At 32.3% G+C, this 14,927-nt stretch overlaps 2 protein-coding genes and 1 pseudogene across 4 annotated transcripts in view; 2 read left to right on the forward strand and 1 right to left on the reverse strand.

Annotated features, from left to right (window-relative positions):
• The window catches only part of LOC149560991 (putative UPF0481 protein At3g02645), a 28,467-nt pseudogene extending 27,517 nt beyond the window's left edge, over positions 1-950 (reverse strand). Inside the window, exon 1 of the transcript XR_016363744.1 lies at positions 455-950. The product of XR_016363744.1 is annotated as a putative UPF0481 protein At3g02645 (transcript). The remainder of the gene's footprint in view (positions 1-454) is intronic.
• Positions 1-5,056, forward strand: part of LOC149560986 (uncharacterized) — a 232,320-nt gene extending 227,264 nt beyond the window's left edge. The window contains exons 5-6 of one of the 2 annotated variants that reach the window (XM_089824922.1): positions 1,673-2,160; positions 2,411-3,305. In XM_089824922.1, the coding sequence (XP_089681048.1) occupies positions 1,673-2,160; positions 2,411-2,482 (560 nt within the window). In that variant the 3' untranslated portion in view covers positions 2,483-3,305. Of the gene's footprint in view, positions 1-1,672; positions 2,161-2,410; positions 3,306-4,677 lie in introns of those variants that run through there. The other variant, XM_089824921.1, reaches the window with a different exon arrangement.
• Positions 2,684-3,305, forward strand: LOC149560992 (putative UPF0481 protein At3g02645). Its single transcript, XM_089824924.1, has one exon. It carries the CDS (start codon positions 2,684-2,686, stop codon positions 3,101-3,103), a length of 420 nt encoding a protein of 139 aa, XP_089681050.1. The 3' UTR covers positions 3,104-3,305.
• Positions 5,057-14,927: the final 9,871 nt, after the last annotated feature.

Here is a 14,927-nt window from a genome sequence, read left to right on the forward strand (position 1 = left end):
TTTATAAGCCTAGATTGTTCAATAAGATGTAAGTCATTCCCAGAATCATTAAGTATTCTTTTGTGTTTCAATTCTTAACACTCACTCGGCATCCCTTTATTGCCGAGCTCACTCGGCATACACTATTGCTGAGTTGCTTTCTCATGTGCCAAGTTACTCAGCTTTCTCTTGTGCCGAGCTTACTCGGCACCCACTGCCCGTCGCTAGGGATCCATTGGTGCCGAGCAAAATAATCACTCGGCAACTTCTTGTGCAGAGCAAAATTTTTGTATTGTGATTTATTTTTCACAAGAAAGTTATGCTATTATGATATGCCGGCAAAATAATATATCTGATTATGAACTAATAAAAATCATTGTCAGATCTTTAGAAAAGCTATCAAATTTTTTTATTTTTAGAACTATTCATATTTGGAGACACCCGAAAAAATTAAAAAAGAATTGCCAAATATCACCTCTGTTTTACATAGTCATCACGATTCACGGTACCGATAGATCATGCAATCTTGCTTTCACAGTCACTCTTCATTAGTATTTCTATTTCTCTAGCGACACCGCTGGACAAATATATGCGTACCAAATTGAAAAAGTGAGATGAGTAAAGTACTCGAAGAATTTTGGTCTCTTCTAAGACTAAAGTTAGTGCACAAGTTTTATTATCATAAAAGCAGAGCGTATTCTTTTCATGTGGCCCAGATAAGGTTCCCAAGAAATAACAGCAAGGCAATCAGGTACTTCACATCAATGCTAGGTGGGCTCTACATGCTGTCTGCAGCAATCTAACTGATGGAGAATAAAGTTGATATTTAATGTATAGCTTTCGTCTAGTGGCAATGTAAATAGTATTTTAGAATAAGATAAAACCATTCGATTTGAGAAACCATTCGATTTGAGAGGATTGGTTATAGTGTATTGATCATTGATATTCCTTTGGATTACTCTAAATATTGAGGATGAGTAGGTTCCATTTTTTTGGATATGGATTCTCAGGAGTCGTAGAAATATTAATTGCTGGTCATTTGAATCTATGGGTGGAATATTTTCGAAGTTTATTCCAATTGATGTTTCATTATGATTTGTTTTGAAAGGAAAAATATTAAATTCTATATTATGGAATTATGAGACAGCTTAAACACCAGATGACTTGATATCTGACAAAGTTAGCTTATTTTTCTGAACTTACTTTCGATTTTTACTTTCTTCCTTAGTAGATTGATGTTTAAGAGTGGTGAAAAATAGACAAAGCCGCCATGGTATGGATAATTAAAATTGGTGGAGCAGTAAATTTTATCAGAAAGGAATCACAAGATTGTGCTCTTTTCATAGACACCGACTCTTAGAATGCTATTCTATGTCACATCTCAAACAAATCAGATCAAAGAATAATCACAAATAATTCAACTTCAGCAGACTAATCGAATGAAATACTTCAAAATTCAGATTTAGTCCAGCAGACAGCAAGGAAAGCACATCTCAGTAAAGTGAAGAGGTTGATTGCCTGTCAAAATCTCACCCAGTGAAAGTAAATTACCAGCCTGGCACTTCCTTGGGTCACAGTTAAAGCATACAACTTCTTACGTGAAGTTGAACCTAACATAAGAGTGAAGTTCTTGGACATCTTTACTAATCTCTGGAAGCTTAATTTAATTGGGTTTGCTTGTTCTTGATGGCAGGAGCTACAAGTGAAGTGCAAGAGTTCATTTCCGATGAGTGGACAGTGGAGGTCGAAGATTTTCTGACAGAGATCGAGAAACCTGTGAAAATTGACAAGACAAGCATGTGGGTGCCGGGGGCTCTGATTAACGTGAAGCAAGAAGCATACATTCCTCAAATGCTGTCACTTGGGCCATACCACTATCGCACTCTGCATGACCAAGCTTTGCCGGTGTTCCATCACCAACGCGTCAACCATCTTTCCCAGATGGATTTTTACAAGCTCAAATCAATAAGAGATACAACACAGCATAAGACAGAAATCATCATCAATTTCTTCGAAAGTGTGTCAGAGATGATGCAAGAGTTTGAGGAGTTCTACGACTGGAAGATCAACGAAAACCAAAAGTTTGGGCGCATGATAATGTTGGACGCCTTCTTCCTCCACGAGTTTCTCAAAAATGGGTTCCATGTTCTTAAAACGGGAGTTCAGTCAAACAGAAAAAAGGTACAGTGAAATTCTTATGCCTACGCTCACAACTATTAGATGTGATATTGCGAAGCTGGAAAACCAGATCCCTCTTTCCCTTCTCAAACATATAGATATTTTTCTGGATACTAATACAGTTCAAACTTTCCTCAACACTCGAATATCTCAACTCTCTTGCTTTCAAGTGTTTTCTGATGTGAAGATTAAATATGACAAGGAGTCCCATCTATTAGGTTGCATACACAATTATGTGTCTTCCTTATTGCAGACTCATAGTCCACAACAAGAAGAAGATATGCCCCCTAAGAAACCCACCTACACCTACTGTGAAGAACTGTAGACGACATGATTGCGGCCATTTTAGCTCTCTTCTTTCCTCACCCAGCAAGAGGCCGTAATGATTTCCTTGACAGTTACAACGCAATAGAGCTCGACAAGGCTGGAATCCAATTCAAATCTGGTTCGGACCAAATCAGATTTGACAAGCAATCCGACACTCTCTCTCCCCAAGATTGTGATTTCTGACACCTATACAGAAGTAATGATGAGGAATTTGCTTGCGTTGGAGTTCAATGACCCCAATCAGCCCAAGAATGTGACACGGTATGTTGAACTGATGGACTGCCTCATCGACACGTCAAAGGACGTTGCCCTGCTGCGAAAGAAAGGGGTTATTAAGAGACAAAGTATGATGATAACGGATGAACAGGTGGTCAACATGTGGGACGGCATGGCCAAGCCTCTGTTTTTTGCAGGGTTTGAGGAGCATCCACAGGCCATAAAGAGTGGAATCAGGGAGGCGCTGATCAAGAAATATTACAGAAGCAAGGTGAGAAAATGGTGGGTGGAGTTTCATGGGGAGCATCTTTCGAGACCATGGAAGATGTTGGCGCTGTGTACTGCAGTTCTTGTTGTGCTGCTCACCGCTGTACAGACCTACTGTGCTTTTGCCGAGTGCTAAAAGAAACCCTAGTCATACACGGCCCCAAATATATGTGCTAATAATTTGTCTATGTTTATGTACAAATACGTTTGATAGTTGACAAAATTATTGTTTGTTTTGAATCTGCAATTTCCCCACCGTTATTTGTAGGTTTCTTTTAATTTATGTATGTATAATGAACGATTGTATTTTCACATATTAATGGACAAATTTGTGGAGATGGGTTTGTGTCACACTTCAAATTTGAGATGCATATATCTTTATATACTATTTTCTAGTTAAGAGAAACTTTTCGATTTAAATGTACATTAATTTATATTAATGTAATTCATAATATAATGATAAATATATTAACATTTATGTTATCTTAATTATTAGTCCCTGCAGGAAACTATTTTTTTGCCCCCCTCTATTTATTCTAAAGTTAGTGTAGTATGATTAAAAAAATGTAGTTATTAAATACAAATTCCAAATTTTCTATTGGCTAAGCCTGTTTTTGCTGGGTATAAATATTGTTTCTGTGAAATGAAAAAATAAAGGAAAAAATAGGATAAGGACAAATTTATTAGCTATCAAATGTGTTAAATATTTTTTAAAAAATGTGTTGAGCAGGCTTGGAAATTGATGGCGTATTGGCCGCCGTATTTCGATATTTTAACCGTATATGATAGGCTAATTTTTTTAAAAAACAGGCTAAATTTTTTTAAAACCGTAAATTTGACAATTAGATTTCTTAATAAACCGTCAAAATCTCTTACAAGAATAATATAATACTTCACTTATTAATATAGATATAACATTATATTAAAATATATGCATAATAAAATATAAAATATTTTAATTAATATATAATATATATTTTGTATATTAATAGTAATTTAGAATCTAAAATATATGAATTTTAGAAACTCAACTTACTAATAATAAATAATACTGTGATTTAATTGTTAACATATTTTATATTATTAATTATATATATCTATTTCTATTGTGATTTAATTGTTAACATATTTTATATTATTAATTATATATATCTATTTCTATATTTTTAGCTTAATTCATTGTAATTTGTAATTATTATTATTTTATAATCTTTTTTATAAAGCATTCAATTTTAGAAACTTGTTAATATTTATATTGATTTAACATTTTTAAAATTAAATATATTAATTTTAGAAAGTTGCCAAGTTTCTTTAATATTTTTATGATTTTATATTTTTAATCTTATAAATTAAATCTTCTATGTGTTAACATTTTCTTATATTAATTTAGAAACATTTGTGATTTGTTATTGTTTTTAGAATTGTTTTCAAAATAAATATGAAAAAATTAGAAATTTGTTGTAAATATGAGATTTCTTTATTTGTTACTAAATTATACTTATTCCAATTTGTATCTATATAATCATATCACCAAAAACATTATTTTTTGTCAAACAATTGTATTTCTGTTTTATTTGTAGCTTTAAAATTCTTCTATAAATTTATGTAGTTTTCAAAATTCCTATGTTGAATCACATTAGGTAAATTGTATGTAGTTTTCATAACTCTTATTTTCATACATAGTTACTAATGTTATATTTATTTTTGTAGGTATATAAAAAATGTCTTCAAAGAGAAGGAAACAAGCAACTATTGGAGAAATGTACAGGTGGCCTGAAAAAAAAAGATTCAGATGTTTTTTGTATTTCATTACTAAATCAGGATGAACAATCTCACAATAAAAATTTGAAAGAAACTTTCAAAGAATTTTTGGGGACTTCTTCAGATGAGGATTTAAATGAACAAACAAATCAAACTGGGGAAGGGTTTAGTTTTAATGATGAAATTGAAGATAGGTGAAATATTTCTAATCAAGGGAAGAAAAAAATTCCAGTTAAAAGAAAATTTTGAATGGAATGGCTAGAAAAATTTGTGTGGCTAAATCATTTTCATAATGATGGTAACATAGTAATGAAATGTTTACTTTTAATTTTAATTGAATTTTTTTCCTTATAGATTGGAATATTAGATGGTGTACTTTTGAGTTTTTTTAAATATTTAATATGTTGGAAATTATAGTGAAAAATTATTAAAATTTAAAAATAATTTATTAAATTATTCATGTAAATTTTTTTTGAATGTAAAATGAAAGGTACCAAAATGACTCAACCGTCATCAAAAATTCATATGACAGGCAGGGGTGACCGTCAAATTTCAGGCTTGGTGTCGAGTTGCTGCTCTTAATCTTTTCCCATTGCCAATTTCTGCAAGATTTAAATTCTATGAGGATTGGTTTATAATAACATTACATTTTAAAAAGAAATTATATTTTTATATATATTTTAAAATTGTTATTGTTTAAATTAAAATTAATTATAATAAATCGGGGAAATATAATTATTTTTAGTTTTACTTTTTGAAGTTTATATTATGAAAAGTTATTTATCAATTGATGTGAGTTTTTAAATATTTGAATTTAATGAAAATAAAATAAAATTATAGTTTCTAAGAGCTGATTTCAATTTTAAAAATATTAAGAATTGATTATTTTAAAAACGTGTTAGCAAATATATGAATATATTTGTTTGTCATCATTATATTATTTTTTACAATTGACTATTTTATGAAAATTAGTTAATTTATATATTAAATACAAACCATCAAATAATAAAAACTCACTAAACAATTATATAATGCCTACTTCATCATACTTTAGTTTATTTAACAAATTAAATCATGTCTTAAGTGAAACAAATTCTTATATTTATGTCTTCAACTTAGTGTTATCCATTTTTCACCTTCCAACCCTTGCACAAGGCAGGGACTCAAGCTCTCACAAAGCTCTTGTTTCTATTTGGAAAAAAAGATATTGAAATCTATTTCTATTTATGTTTATTATAGGATTTGGGTTTGTCAAATAAATTAAATAATTTATAATTTGTCACATGATGTGCATTGTAATATGATTTTTTGTTCTTTTTGAATTGTTACAATTTTTTATATCTGTTATGTTTATATAAATCTCATATTTATTTTCACTTCTTAGTACAATCTTTTATAAATGAATTCATTTGTTTCATCTGTTTGGTCCAAACTAGCTGGTCTTCTACACAAATCAATTGGTTCGGGAAATTATTCAAATTAAGTTCACTAAGTGATGATATGGAAATGAATATGGGTGAGGAGAAAGATTTTATTTACTCTTGGGAGGATATGGTTTCTAAGGATTTATGGGGCAAAGATAGAGATGGTATGGAAACAAGGGAAGAGAATGATGATACCCCTCCTGCTAAAAGAAATAAGAACCCCTCTAATATCCCCCTAGAAATATTTCTAAAGAAGATGAGAAGGAAGAGCAGATCGTGGACACTGGAAAAGAGAAGAATATTTATGTTAGGATTAAAGAGACTTAAATAAAAATTACATGCAAACATAACCAATATAAGAAAATAATAAAGCACACAGAAGAGAACACAAGACACAAAGATTTAATGTGGTTCACCCAATCCTTGGACTACTCGACCAAACAATGAGGCAAATATTCTTATTATCTAGTGATTACAACTTGATTACATTTCATAATCCATTACAACTCAATACTATTGCAAGAAATTGCTATCACCTCACACATTTTAAAATCCCTAACCCTAAAGGCTATTTTATACAATCTTTTTTAGCTTACAAAATTAGGGCTAGATAATTTTGACAAGTTAACCTAAACAACCTAGCTCTGGCTCCTTGTTTGATTATCTGATCTTCATATTTAAATTTAAAATGTTTGTTACTATGACCTTGGAGTGTGTATTCTCTATGCATCAACTTTAGTTTTTGGAAAATTCTCTTTGTGCTTATTTTATTTCTAATTTGATTTTGGGCTTTTTCATGTTGTCACCTTGGTGTGTATATTTTTCAAGTATCTACTTTGAATTTTTTAAGCAGACAAAATTTCTCAAATAAATTATAGATACATAAGAAATAAAAAAGGAAAACACTAGGATTCTCATAACTCACAAGTCATAAAGTTGGACTGATCAGTGAGACAAGACAAGCGAGGAGATGACATGAGTGGTATAAAAGAGAGGTGACAACAAGATTTAAATACCTTGATGACACTCATTGTGACATAAAAAATAATTGGAGTGATCATAGGAGACTTTGTGATCTCTATACAGACTTAGTGTATGCTAAAAATAATAAATCATAAAAGGTGAGAAAAGTTTTATCTATTAGAATATTATTGTGGAATATGTTCGTGACTTACTTGTGTTATATCATAATGCTACCTAGCTTGGATTTTTCCATACATCTTGCAATGAAAAACCGTGGTCAAATTTCTACATGATTATTATTAATCCTTTACTCCTCAAGCCAATTGACCCTAAACATAGGCATTGCTAAAAATTCTATAGATGTTCCCCTAGATTTTAATCTTCTTTTTTTGAGGATTATTTTTGGGTCTATGATGCCATACCCACATATCAACATAAGAATTGATTCCCTTATTTCTTGGAAAGTCAGGCATACTTTATAGAATCTGTAAAGAATTGTGATGAAGGGCATCCTTTTCTCATGATGGTGAAGACAGTTCAATACTACATCTTAAGAATTATAGTATTCTTATTGAGGGAGATAAAGTAAATATTACAATAGAGTCTCAACATACCAAAAGAATGTGGTGGTGTAAGATTAGTGCAAAAAATCAAATTCTTTGAATCACTTTAAGCCTAAAAATAACCTCTTATACTTTAATGATAGCTCTATGATTTATAACATATATCAAGTTAAAAAATATATTTATATGTTTAATTTATTATTTTTTACACTCAATTTTCAAAATATTATTTCTAATTTCTTGTCAATGATGCATATATCATAAACATTCTAATAAAAATATAGATATGATGTAAGAGATGTAAAAGAATAAATAGCTGTGTAGTACTTAATAACTAAAACTCAATTAATTTAATCATTTTGAAAAGTGCATTTATTTATTTATAATTTAATACTTTCAATTTTAAAATATTATTATAATACTTTTCATTTCCTTTCAATCATTTACTATGTTTGGTTAAAGGAAAGATGAAGGTAATATGTATAGTTTAAAATGTTTGTGCATGAAAGGCTCTATAGGAAAAGAATAATATTAAATCATGATTATATGATTTTGTTCATTTCTTGACATCTAGTCTTAGAATGACATGCTTCATCATTTTTAGAATAAATCTAATTGCATTCAACAAACTTTACAACATTCCTCTTAAATCAAATATTTAGTTTTATCATCTTACAAAATTATTTTAAGCAATGATGTGAAGGATATATTGATTGCATTGGTGTTAGAATCTAATCCAGAAAAAGTAAGCTAGGAGAATGGAAGTTGACTTGGATCACAAGAAAAGCATATGCTTCCTCAAGGTAAAATCAAGGTAAAAAAAAAAAATGTATACTAATTTATGTGAAAATCTTAACAAAAAAAATTTCTTGGCACCTTAAGTGGTTGAGTGATAGGTAATGCCAACTTTCTCGACAGAAATGGGACCCAAGTGACTCGGTCACCAAAGGAAAGAGCTCAATAATCAAACTTAGCCAACACTATACCAAGTGAACTCAGTTGACAGAGGAACCAAGTGAACTTGGTCAACTCAGTTAGGGAGGGATCGAGTGAGCTCGGTAGGAGTAGAAACCAAGTTGGTAAGTATAGGGGAGAGACTTGGTGGACTTAGCTGTAACTCAAAAGACACAGCACAAACGTATATTGCCCGAGTTAGCACAAGGAGAGCCTGGTTAACAAGTGATTTGAGTGAGCTAGCAACCATCTTGTTGTCTAGTCTTTTCCACCATTAAAACATAGAGTTAATAATAGAGACTTCAACAACTAATTAGCACAATAATGAATAGATAGAAATGAGACAACAATGAGCCAAAATAACTGGATCGACTAGTATGCCTTCTTTCTTGCTTTCTATTCATAAACTGATTCAACTATTACAAAACTAGGAGCATATGACTTCAACAAGAATCAAAATAATTTAACCTGTAACTTCTATTTGCAATACAAACTTACAACACTACAAGGCTACATGCAATAACACCTAGAGAAATCACTGCTTCACAGGACAAACAAAATAAACTTACAAAGAACAAAAGAACTAATCTTGTGCTACTACAACTCTGATTTTCTTCCTATTCCTTCTATTCTCTAAATGCTATGTTCTCTGCTATGATATTTTGTGTTCTTCTTGCTTCTACTCTATTACTTCCGCTTCTTCTATTCTCATTGAATGAATGAGACTTCATTCCTTTTGTCTTGTCTAATAAAAAAACTCCCTCTCTTTTTTAGATTCAAATCACCTACCAAGTTTAATGTGTTAGGAGGGTAGGTGGGTGGTTGGCTAAAGGGGAAACCAATAGATTTTAACACTCCCTCTTTTTCCCGAGCCAACAAAAACAAGGATCACTCTTGATCCAAATCAACTATGCCAAGATTGTTTCTTAGATGCACATAAGTTGCTATACCCAATGATTTACTGAATATGACTGCTAGCTGCTACTCAGAGTTACACAAATTTATCCTAATTTATCCATTCTCCACCAACTCGCTAATGAAGTAATATCTGATCTCAATGTGCTTACTTCTCCCATGGAAGACTGGATTCTTTGACAATGCAATTGAGAAAATATTGCAACAAAATATTGTGGCTCCATCCTCTTTCTTTTTATTCAAATCTACCAAGATTCTCATTAACCAAATAGCTTGACATGTTGTTGCATTTATTGCTAAGCATTCGACCTCTTCTATAGATTGAGAAACAATAGGTCGCTTCTTGGATGCCCATAAAATTACACCCGAGCCCATATGAAACATATATCCATAAGTACTCTTGCTATCTTCTAGGCTTCCAATCCAATCACTATTAGTGTATCCAACCAACTTAAAAAATTATCTACATTGTACAAAATTTTGAATCCCTTGGTACCATGCACATACCTTAGGATCCTCTTTCTCGCGTGCCATTGGTTTCCATAAATTTGGAAATCAAACTTAATGCATGCATTATGTCAAGGCGAGTTGTTGTCAAATACATTAAGCTTCCAACCATACTCTTGTATAATGTTGGATTCACACTTTTTCTGCAATCTTCCTTGCTCAAATTCAAACCTACTATTGTTGGTGTTGTGGATGTCTTACTATTATGCATTTTGAATCTCTCCAAGATTTGATTTGCATATTTTTCTTGAGAGATAGAGATGCTATTATGCATTTGTTTTACTTCTATGCCTTAAAAGTTTTTCAAGAGACCTAGGTCTATCATTTCAAATTTATTCTTCATGGCCTCTTTGAACTCACCAATTAGGAAATTATCATTTCCAGTGAAGATTAAGTCATCTACATACAAGACAACAATCAACACCTTATGATTTGCTGCCTTGATGTAGAGTGTGGGCTCACCATCATTTTTCTAAAGCCATTGTTCATCAAGTACAAGTCAATTCTATTATACCATATCCTTGGAGCTTTCTTGAGCCCATAAATAGCTCTCTTCACCCTATACACCTTGTGTTCTTCACTTGTAACTTTGTAACCAGGTGGTTCTCCATATATACCTCTTCTTTCAATACAACATTCAAGAAGATGAACTTCACATCCATTTGGTGTACCTTCCGTTTGTGTTGTGCTGCAATTGCTATGAAAGCGCACATAGTTTCCATGCTTGCAACTAGGGCATATGCCTCATCATAATTTCTGCCAGACTCTTGCTTGTACCCCTTGACCACTAATCATACCTTATGCCTATCTATTTTTCCTTTAACATTGCACTTGGTACTATAAACCCATTTAACTCCAATTACTTGTTTCTTAAGAGGAAAAGTAGTTAATTCCCATGTTTCATTTCTCTCTATAGCATCTATTTCCTCATCCATCACATTACACCATTTCTCTTCTTTCATAGCTTCTTCAAAATAGATTACATCACTATGAGAAAATAGTGCAAAATTAACTATCTCATCATAATCTTCATCATACTTTTCTTCTTAGTATATCTCTCTTAGACTCTTAGCCTTTCTTTGCAATAGAGAGACAAGAGTGGGATTTGAATTTTCAATATTGTTGCTGCTATTGTTTTGCATAACAACTCGAAGCTATCTTGAACTACTAGGAGCTGAAACTTGACATGTTTGAGGTTGCTTGCCTTTTTTCCTTTGTTTGTAGCTATCGATATTTTCTGCTCCATCATCTTGCTGATCACTAATTTCATCTTCTTCATCTATAATCAAAACTTTACTTGAAGTGCTTGAAGATTAATCTATTGAGCCATCCCATGACTGATTTATGAGAAACTCCACATCTTTTGAAATGATGATCTTCTTGGTGATTGGATCATACAACCTATAAGACTTTGATTCTGAGCTAACCTATGAATATTTACTTCACCCCTTTTTCATATATCCTTTGCCTTTGTTCCTTTGGCACATGTGCATATGCTACACATTCAAACACTCTGAAGTGCTCAACTATCCATCTATTTCTTGACCATGCTTCAAATGGAATCTTGTCATGAACTACCTTTATAGGACAACTGTTAAGAAAGTATACTATTGTTGCTATAGCCTCTCCCCAATATTTGGTTGGGAGTCCCTTTTCTTTCATCATGCTCCTTTCCATTTTAAAAATGGTTCTATTCTTTCTCTTAGCCACTCCATTTTGCTTCAGAGTATAACTAGCTATAAGCTCCTTCTTGATCAAAGAAATTGGAGGTATACTCCCATCCTCTATCAAACCTAAGGAATTTTACATAGCATCCACATTCTTTTTTAGCTAGGGCTTTAAATTTAAAAAAATTATCAAACGATTCAAATTTAATTTTCAAGAAATACACCCATGTCCTATGACTGAAATTATCTATGAATATCATAAAATAAGTACTCCCCCAATAGAAGTGATTTACATAGGGCCAACTAAGTCAGAATGCACCAATTCTAATGTCACTCTTATCCTTCTAGAATTACTAGAATTAAAGGGAAGCTTATGTTTCTTACCCAAAATACAAGCCTCACACTTGTCACATGAATCTACAATGCTTGAAAAACCATCTACCATTCTTTTCTTGGACAACAATTTAAACTAGCAAAGCCAAGATGTCCATACTTGAGATGTCATAACTTGCAGGGGTCTTCAATCATGCTCTTAAGAGATGATTGCTGATGTACTAATTTACATGCAAGCTCGGGAGGTGCAACACTAACTTGAAAAGAGAAACATGTCTCTATCTTCAAGGGGAACATTCAGTTCTTTGTCATTTGGACTGTTGCAAGTATGTTCTTACTCCCATCCTTTTCATGAATGACACACTTATCATTTTCCATTAGCACCTTGTAACCATTTTGAATGAGTTTCCCAACACATCAAATTGTGCCTCATACCTAAGGAAAAATATACATTTTGTACCTCCTTCTCACCTTGTTTGGCATGGACCATGATAGATCCTTTGTCCACAATGAGAATGCTTCCATTATTTCCCGTCTTAATTTCAAACTTGAAATTTCTATCAATGAAAGAAAATAAACTTTCATTACCACTCATGTGGTTTTTGCAATTAATGTCCATGTACCAAACCTTAGGGTTATCTTCTTCACCAATGATACTCATGATGAAGGCTGTGGGCTTATTTGTACTTCCTATATTCCCACTCGGCCACATTTGCATTCTATCTTGATTGATCGCCATGCTTCTTCCAAAATTCACTTGCATAATTCCCAAACTTATGATAGTAATAACATTCAACATTTCTCTTATTGGAGTTGTAATTCTTTTTACCTCCTCTAGAGTTGTTTTGAGAGTTTCTTTCTCCCTCTTGATTGCTTTCTCATTATGATCTTTTTGCAAAACAATTCCTTTGACCATTTCTTCCATGACTTCTACTTCTTGAGCCTCTACTAGAGTTATTTCTTCCTCTCCCCCTATCTCTTGAATTTTCTTGAACCTTGAAAGATTGTTCTTGGGAAGATGTGGTTGACTTGTTAATCTGGTGCTCATGGGTTTGAAGAGTTCCCATTAACTTGTCCATTGTCAATGTCGTGAGGTCCTTTGCTTCCTTAATGGTCATCACAAGATTGTCATATTTTTGAGGTAAAATCCTCAATGTCTTCTCCACAATCCTTTTCTCTTCATACTCTTATGCACTTGATTTGAGCTAGTTTATCAAAGTAGAGATTCCTGAGCTGAGTTCTACAATTGGTTCACTATCCTTCATTTGAAAGTTCTCATACTCCCTTCTAATCATATATAGCTTCACTACTTAGACTTTATCAATAATTTTGACATTTTTCTCAAGAATATACCATACTTCCTTTGAATGATTAACTACTTCTATCTTAGGGAAGATTATCTCTGTCATAGCTACCTCAATAAGACTTAAGGCTTTTGCATCCTTTCTTCTTGACTCCTTCAATTGAGTCTTCTGAGGGTTCATGAGGGAAGCATAATGTGTTCGTTTAGTTACATCATTGAACCCATTCATCATAAACTATCACAAATAATTAGCAACCATGACGGTTCTCATTTTATTTGCCCAAGTGTCATAATTCTATCTAATATAGAATGGTGGCTATTGCCATGTCTTTCCTGCATTTCTTGCCATGTCAAATATGTAGAAATGCCCAAACTTATGAGGATGTGGGGCCTCAAAGCTTTGATACCCTGTGAAAAATTTCACAAAAAATTCTACTCATCAAACAAGAACCACAACGAGTGTTGAGTTACTCGATACCTTAAGTGGCTAAGTAACAGGCAATGTTGAGTTGCTCGATAGTAATGGGAACTGAGTGACTCAGTCACCAAAGGAAATATCTTTGCAATCAAACTAAACCAAGACTATATCAAGTGAACTTTGTTGACATAGGAACCGAGTGAGCCTAGTCAACTTGGCTAGGAAAGGACCGAGTGAGCTTGGTAGGAGTAGAAATTGAGTGAGTTTGGTAAGCTTAGGGGAGAGACTTGATGAACTTAGATGCAACTCAACAGACACAACATAAACATATACTGATTGAGTTAGCACAAGGAGATCCTGATTAATAGGGGAACTGAGTGAGCTAGCAATAGTCTTGTTGTCCTGTCTTTTCCACCATTAAAACATAGAGACAATGATAGAGACTTATACAACTCCTTAGCACAATACTAAATAGATAGAAAGGAGACAAAAATGAACCAAAATAACTAGATTGACTAATATGCCCGCTTTCTTTCTTTCTATTCATAAATTGATTCAACTATTACAAAACTGGGAGCATATGGCTTCAACCAGAATCAAAATACTTTAACATACAGCTTCTATTTGCAATATAAAATTATAGTACTACAAGACTACATGTAATGCCCCGCCAAGGGATCCAAAGAATTTTTTAAAGTTTTCCAAACAATTTTTTTTTAAAACATGAAAGATAAAACCATTCATAACATTTGCGGAAGCAATAGCAACAATTTAAATGAAAATAAACATAACATATATACATAACAGGCTACATTTTTTAAAGATCCCTTAACGTTGTATCACATCTAAATTAACTATTCATCTAACATCCCATCATTATGAAATAACAATGATACATCCAATGTACTTAAACAATATACAAGTGTCCTTTTGTAATTATATTTTAGTTTAGCTCAATCATCCACTGTACATATCACAGGGTATGAAAAGCTTAAAAGAATAAACATCCAAGTAAATAAAGTACATCATCATCATCTAATATTAATCCATGATGCAATAACATAAATGAAACCACATATCATACATGATACATCATCACAAAAGATATAAACATCCATCACAAAAGATAACCATATATCACAAGCATAAATA

The sequence above is a fragment of the Cupressus sempervirens genome, chromosome 4 (genome assembly GCF_028749045.1).
Source record: "Cupressus sempervirens isolate cs-2001-9-10 chromosome 4, ASM2874904v1, whole genome shotgun sequence".
Taxonomy (NCBI): Eukaryota; Viridiplantae; Streptophyta; class Pinopsida; order Cupressales; family Cupressaceae; genus Cupressus; species Cupressus sempervirens.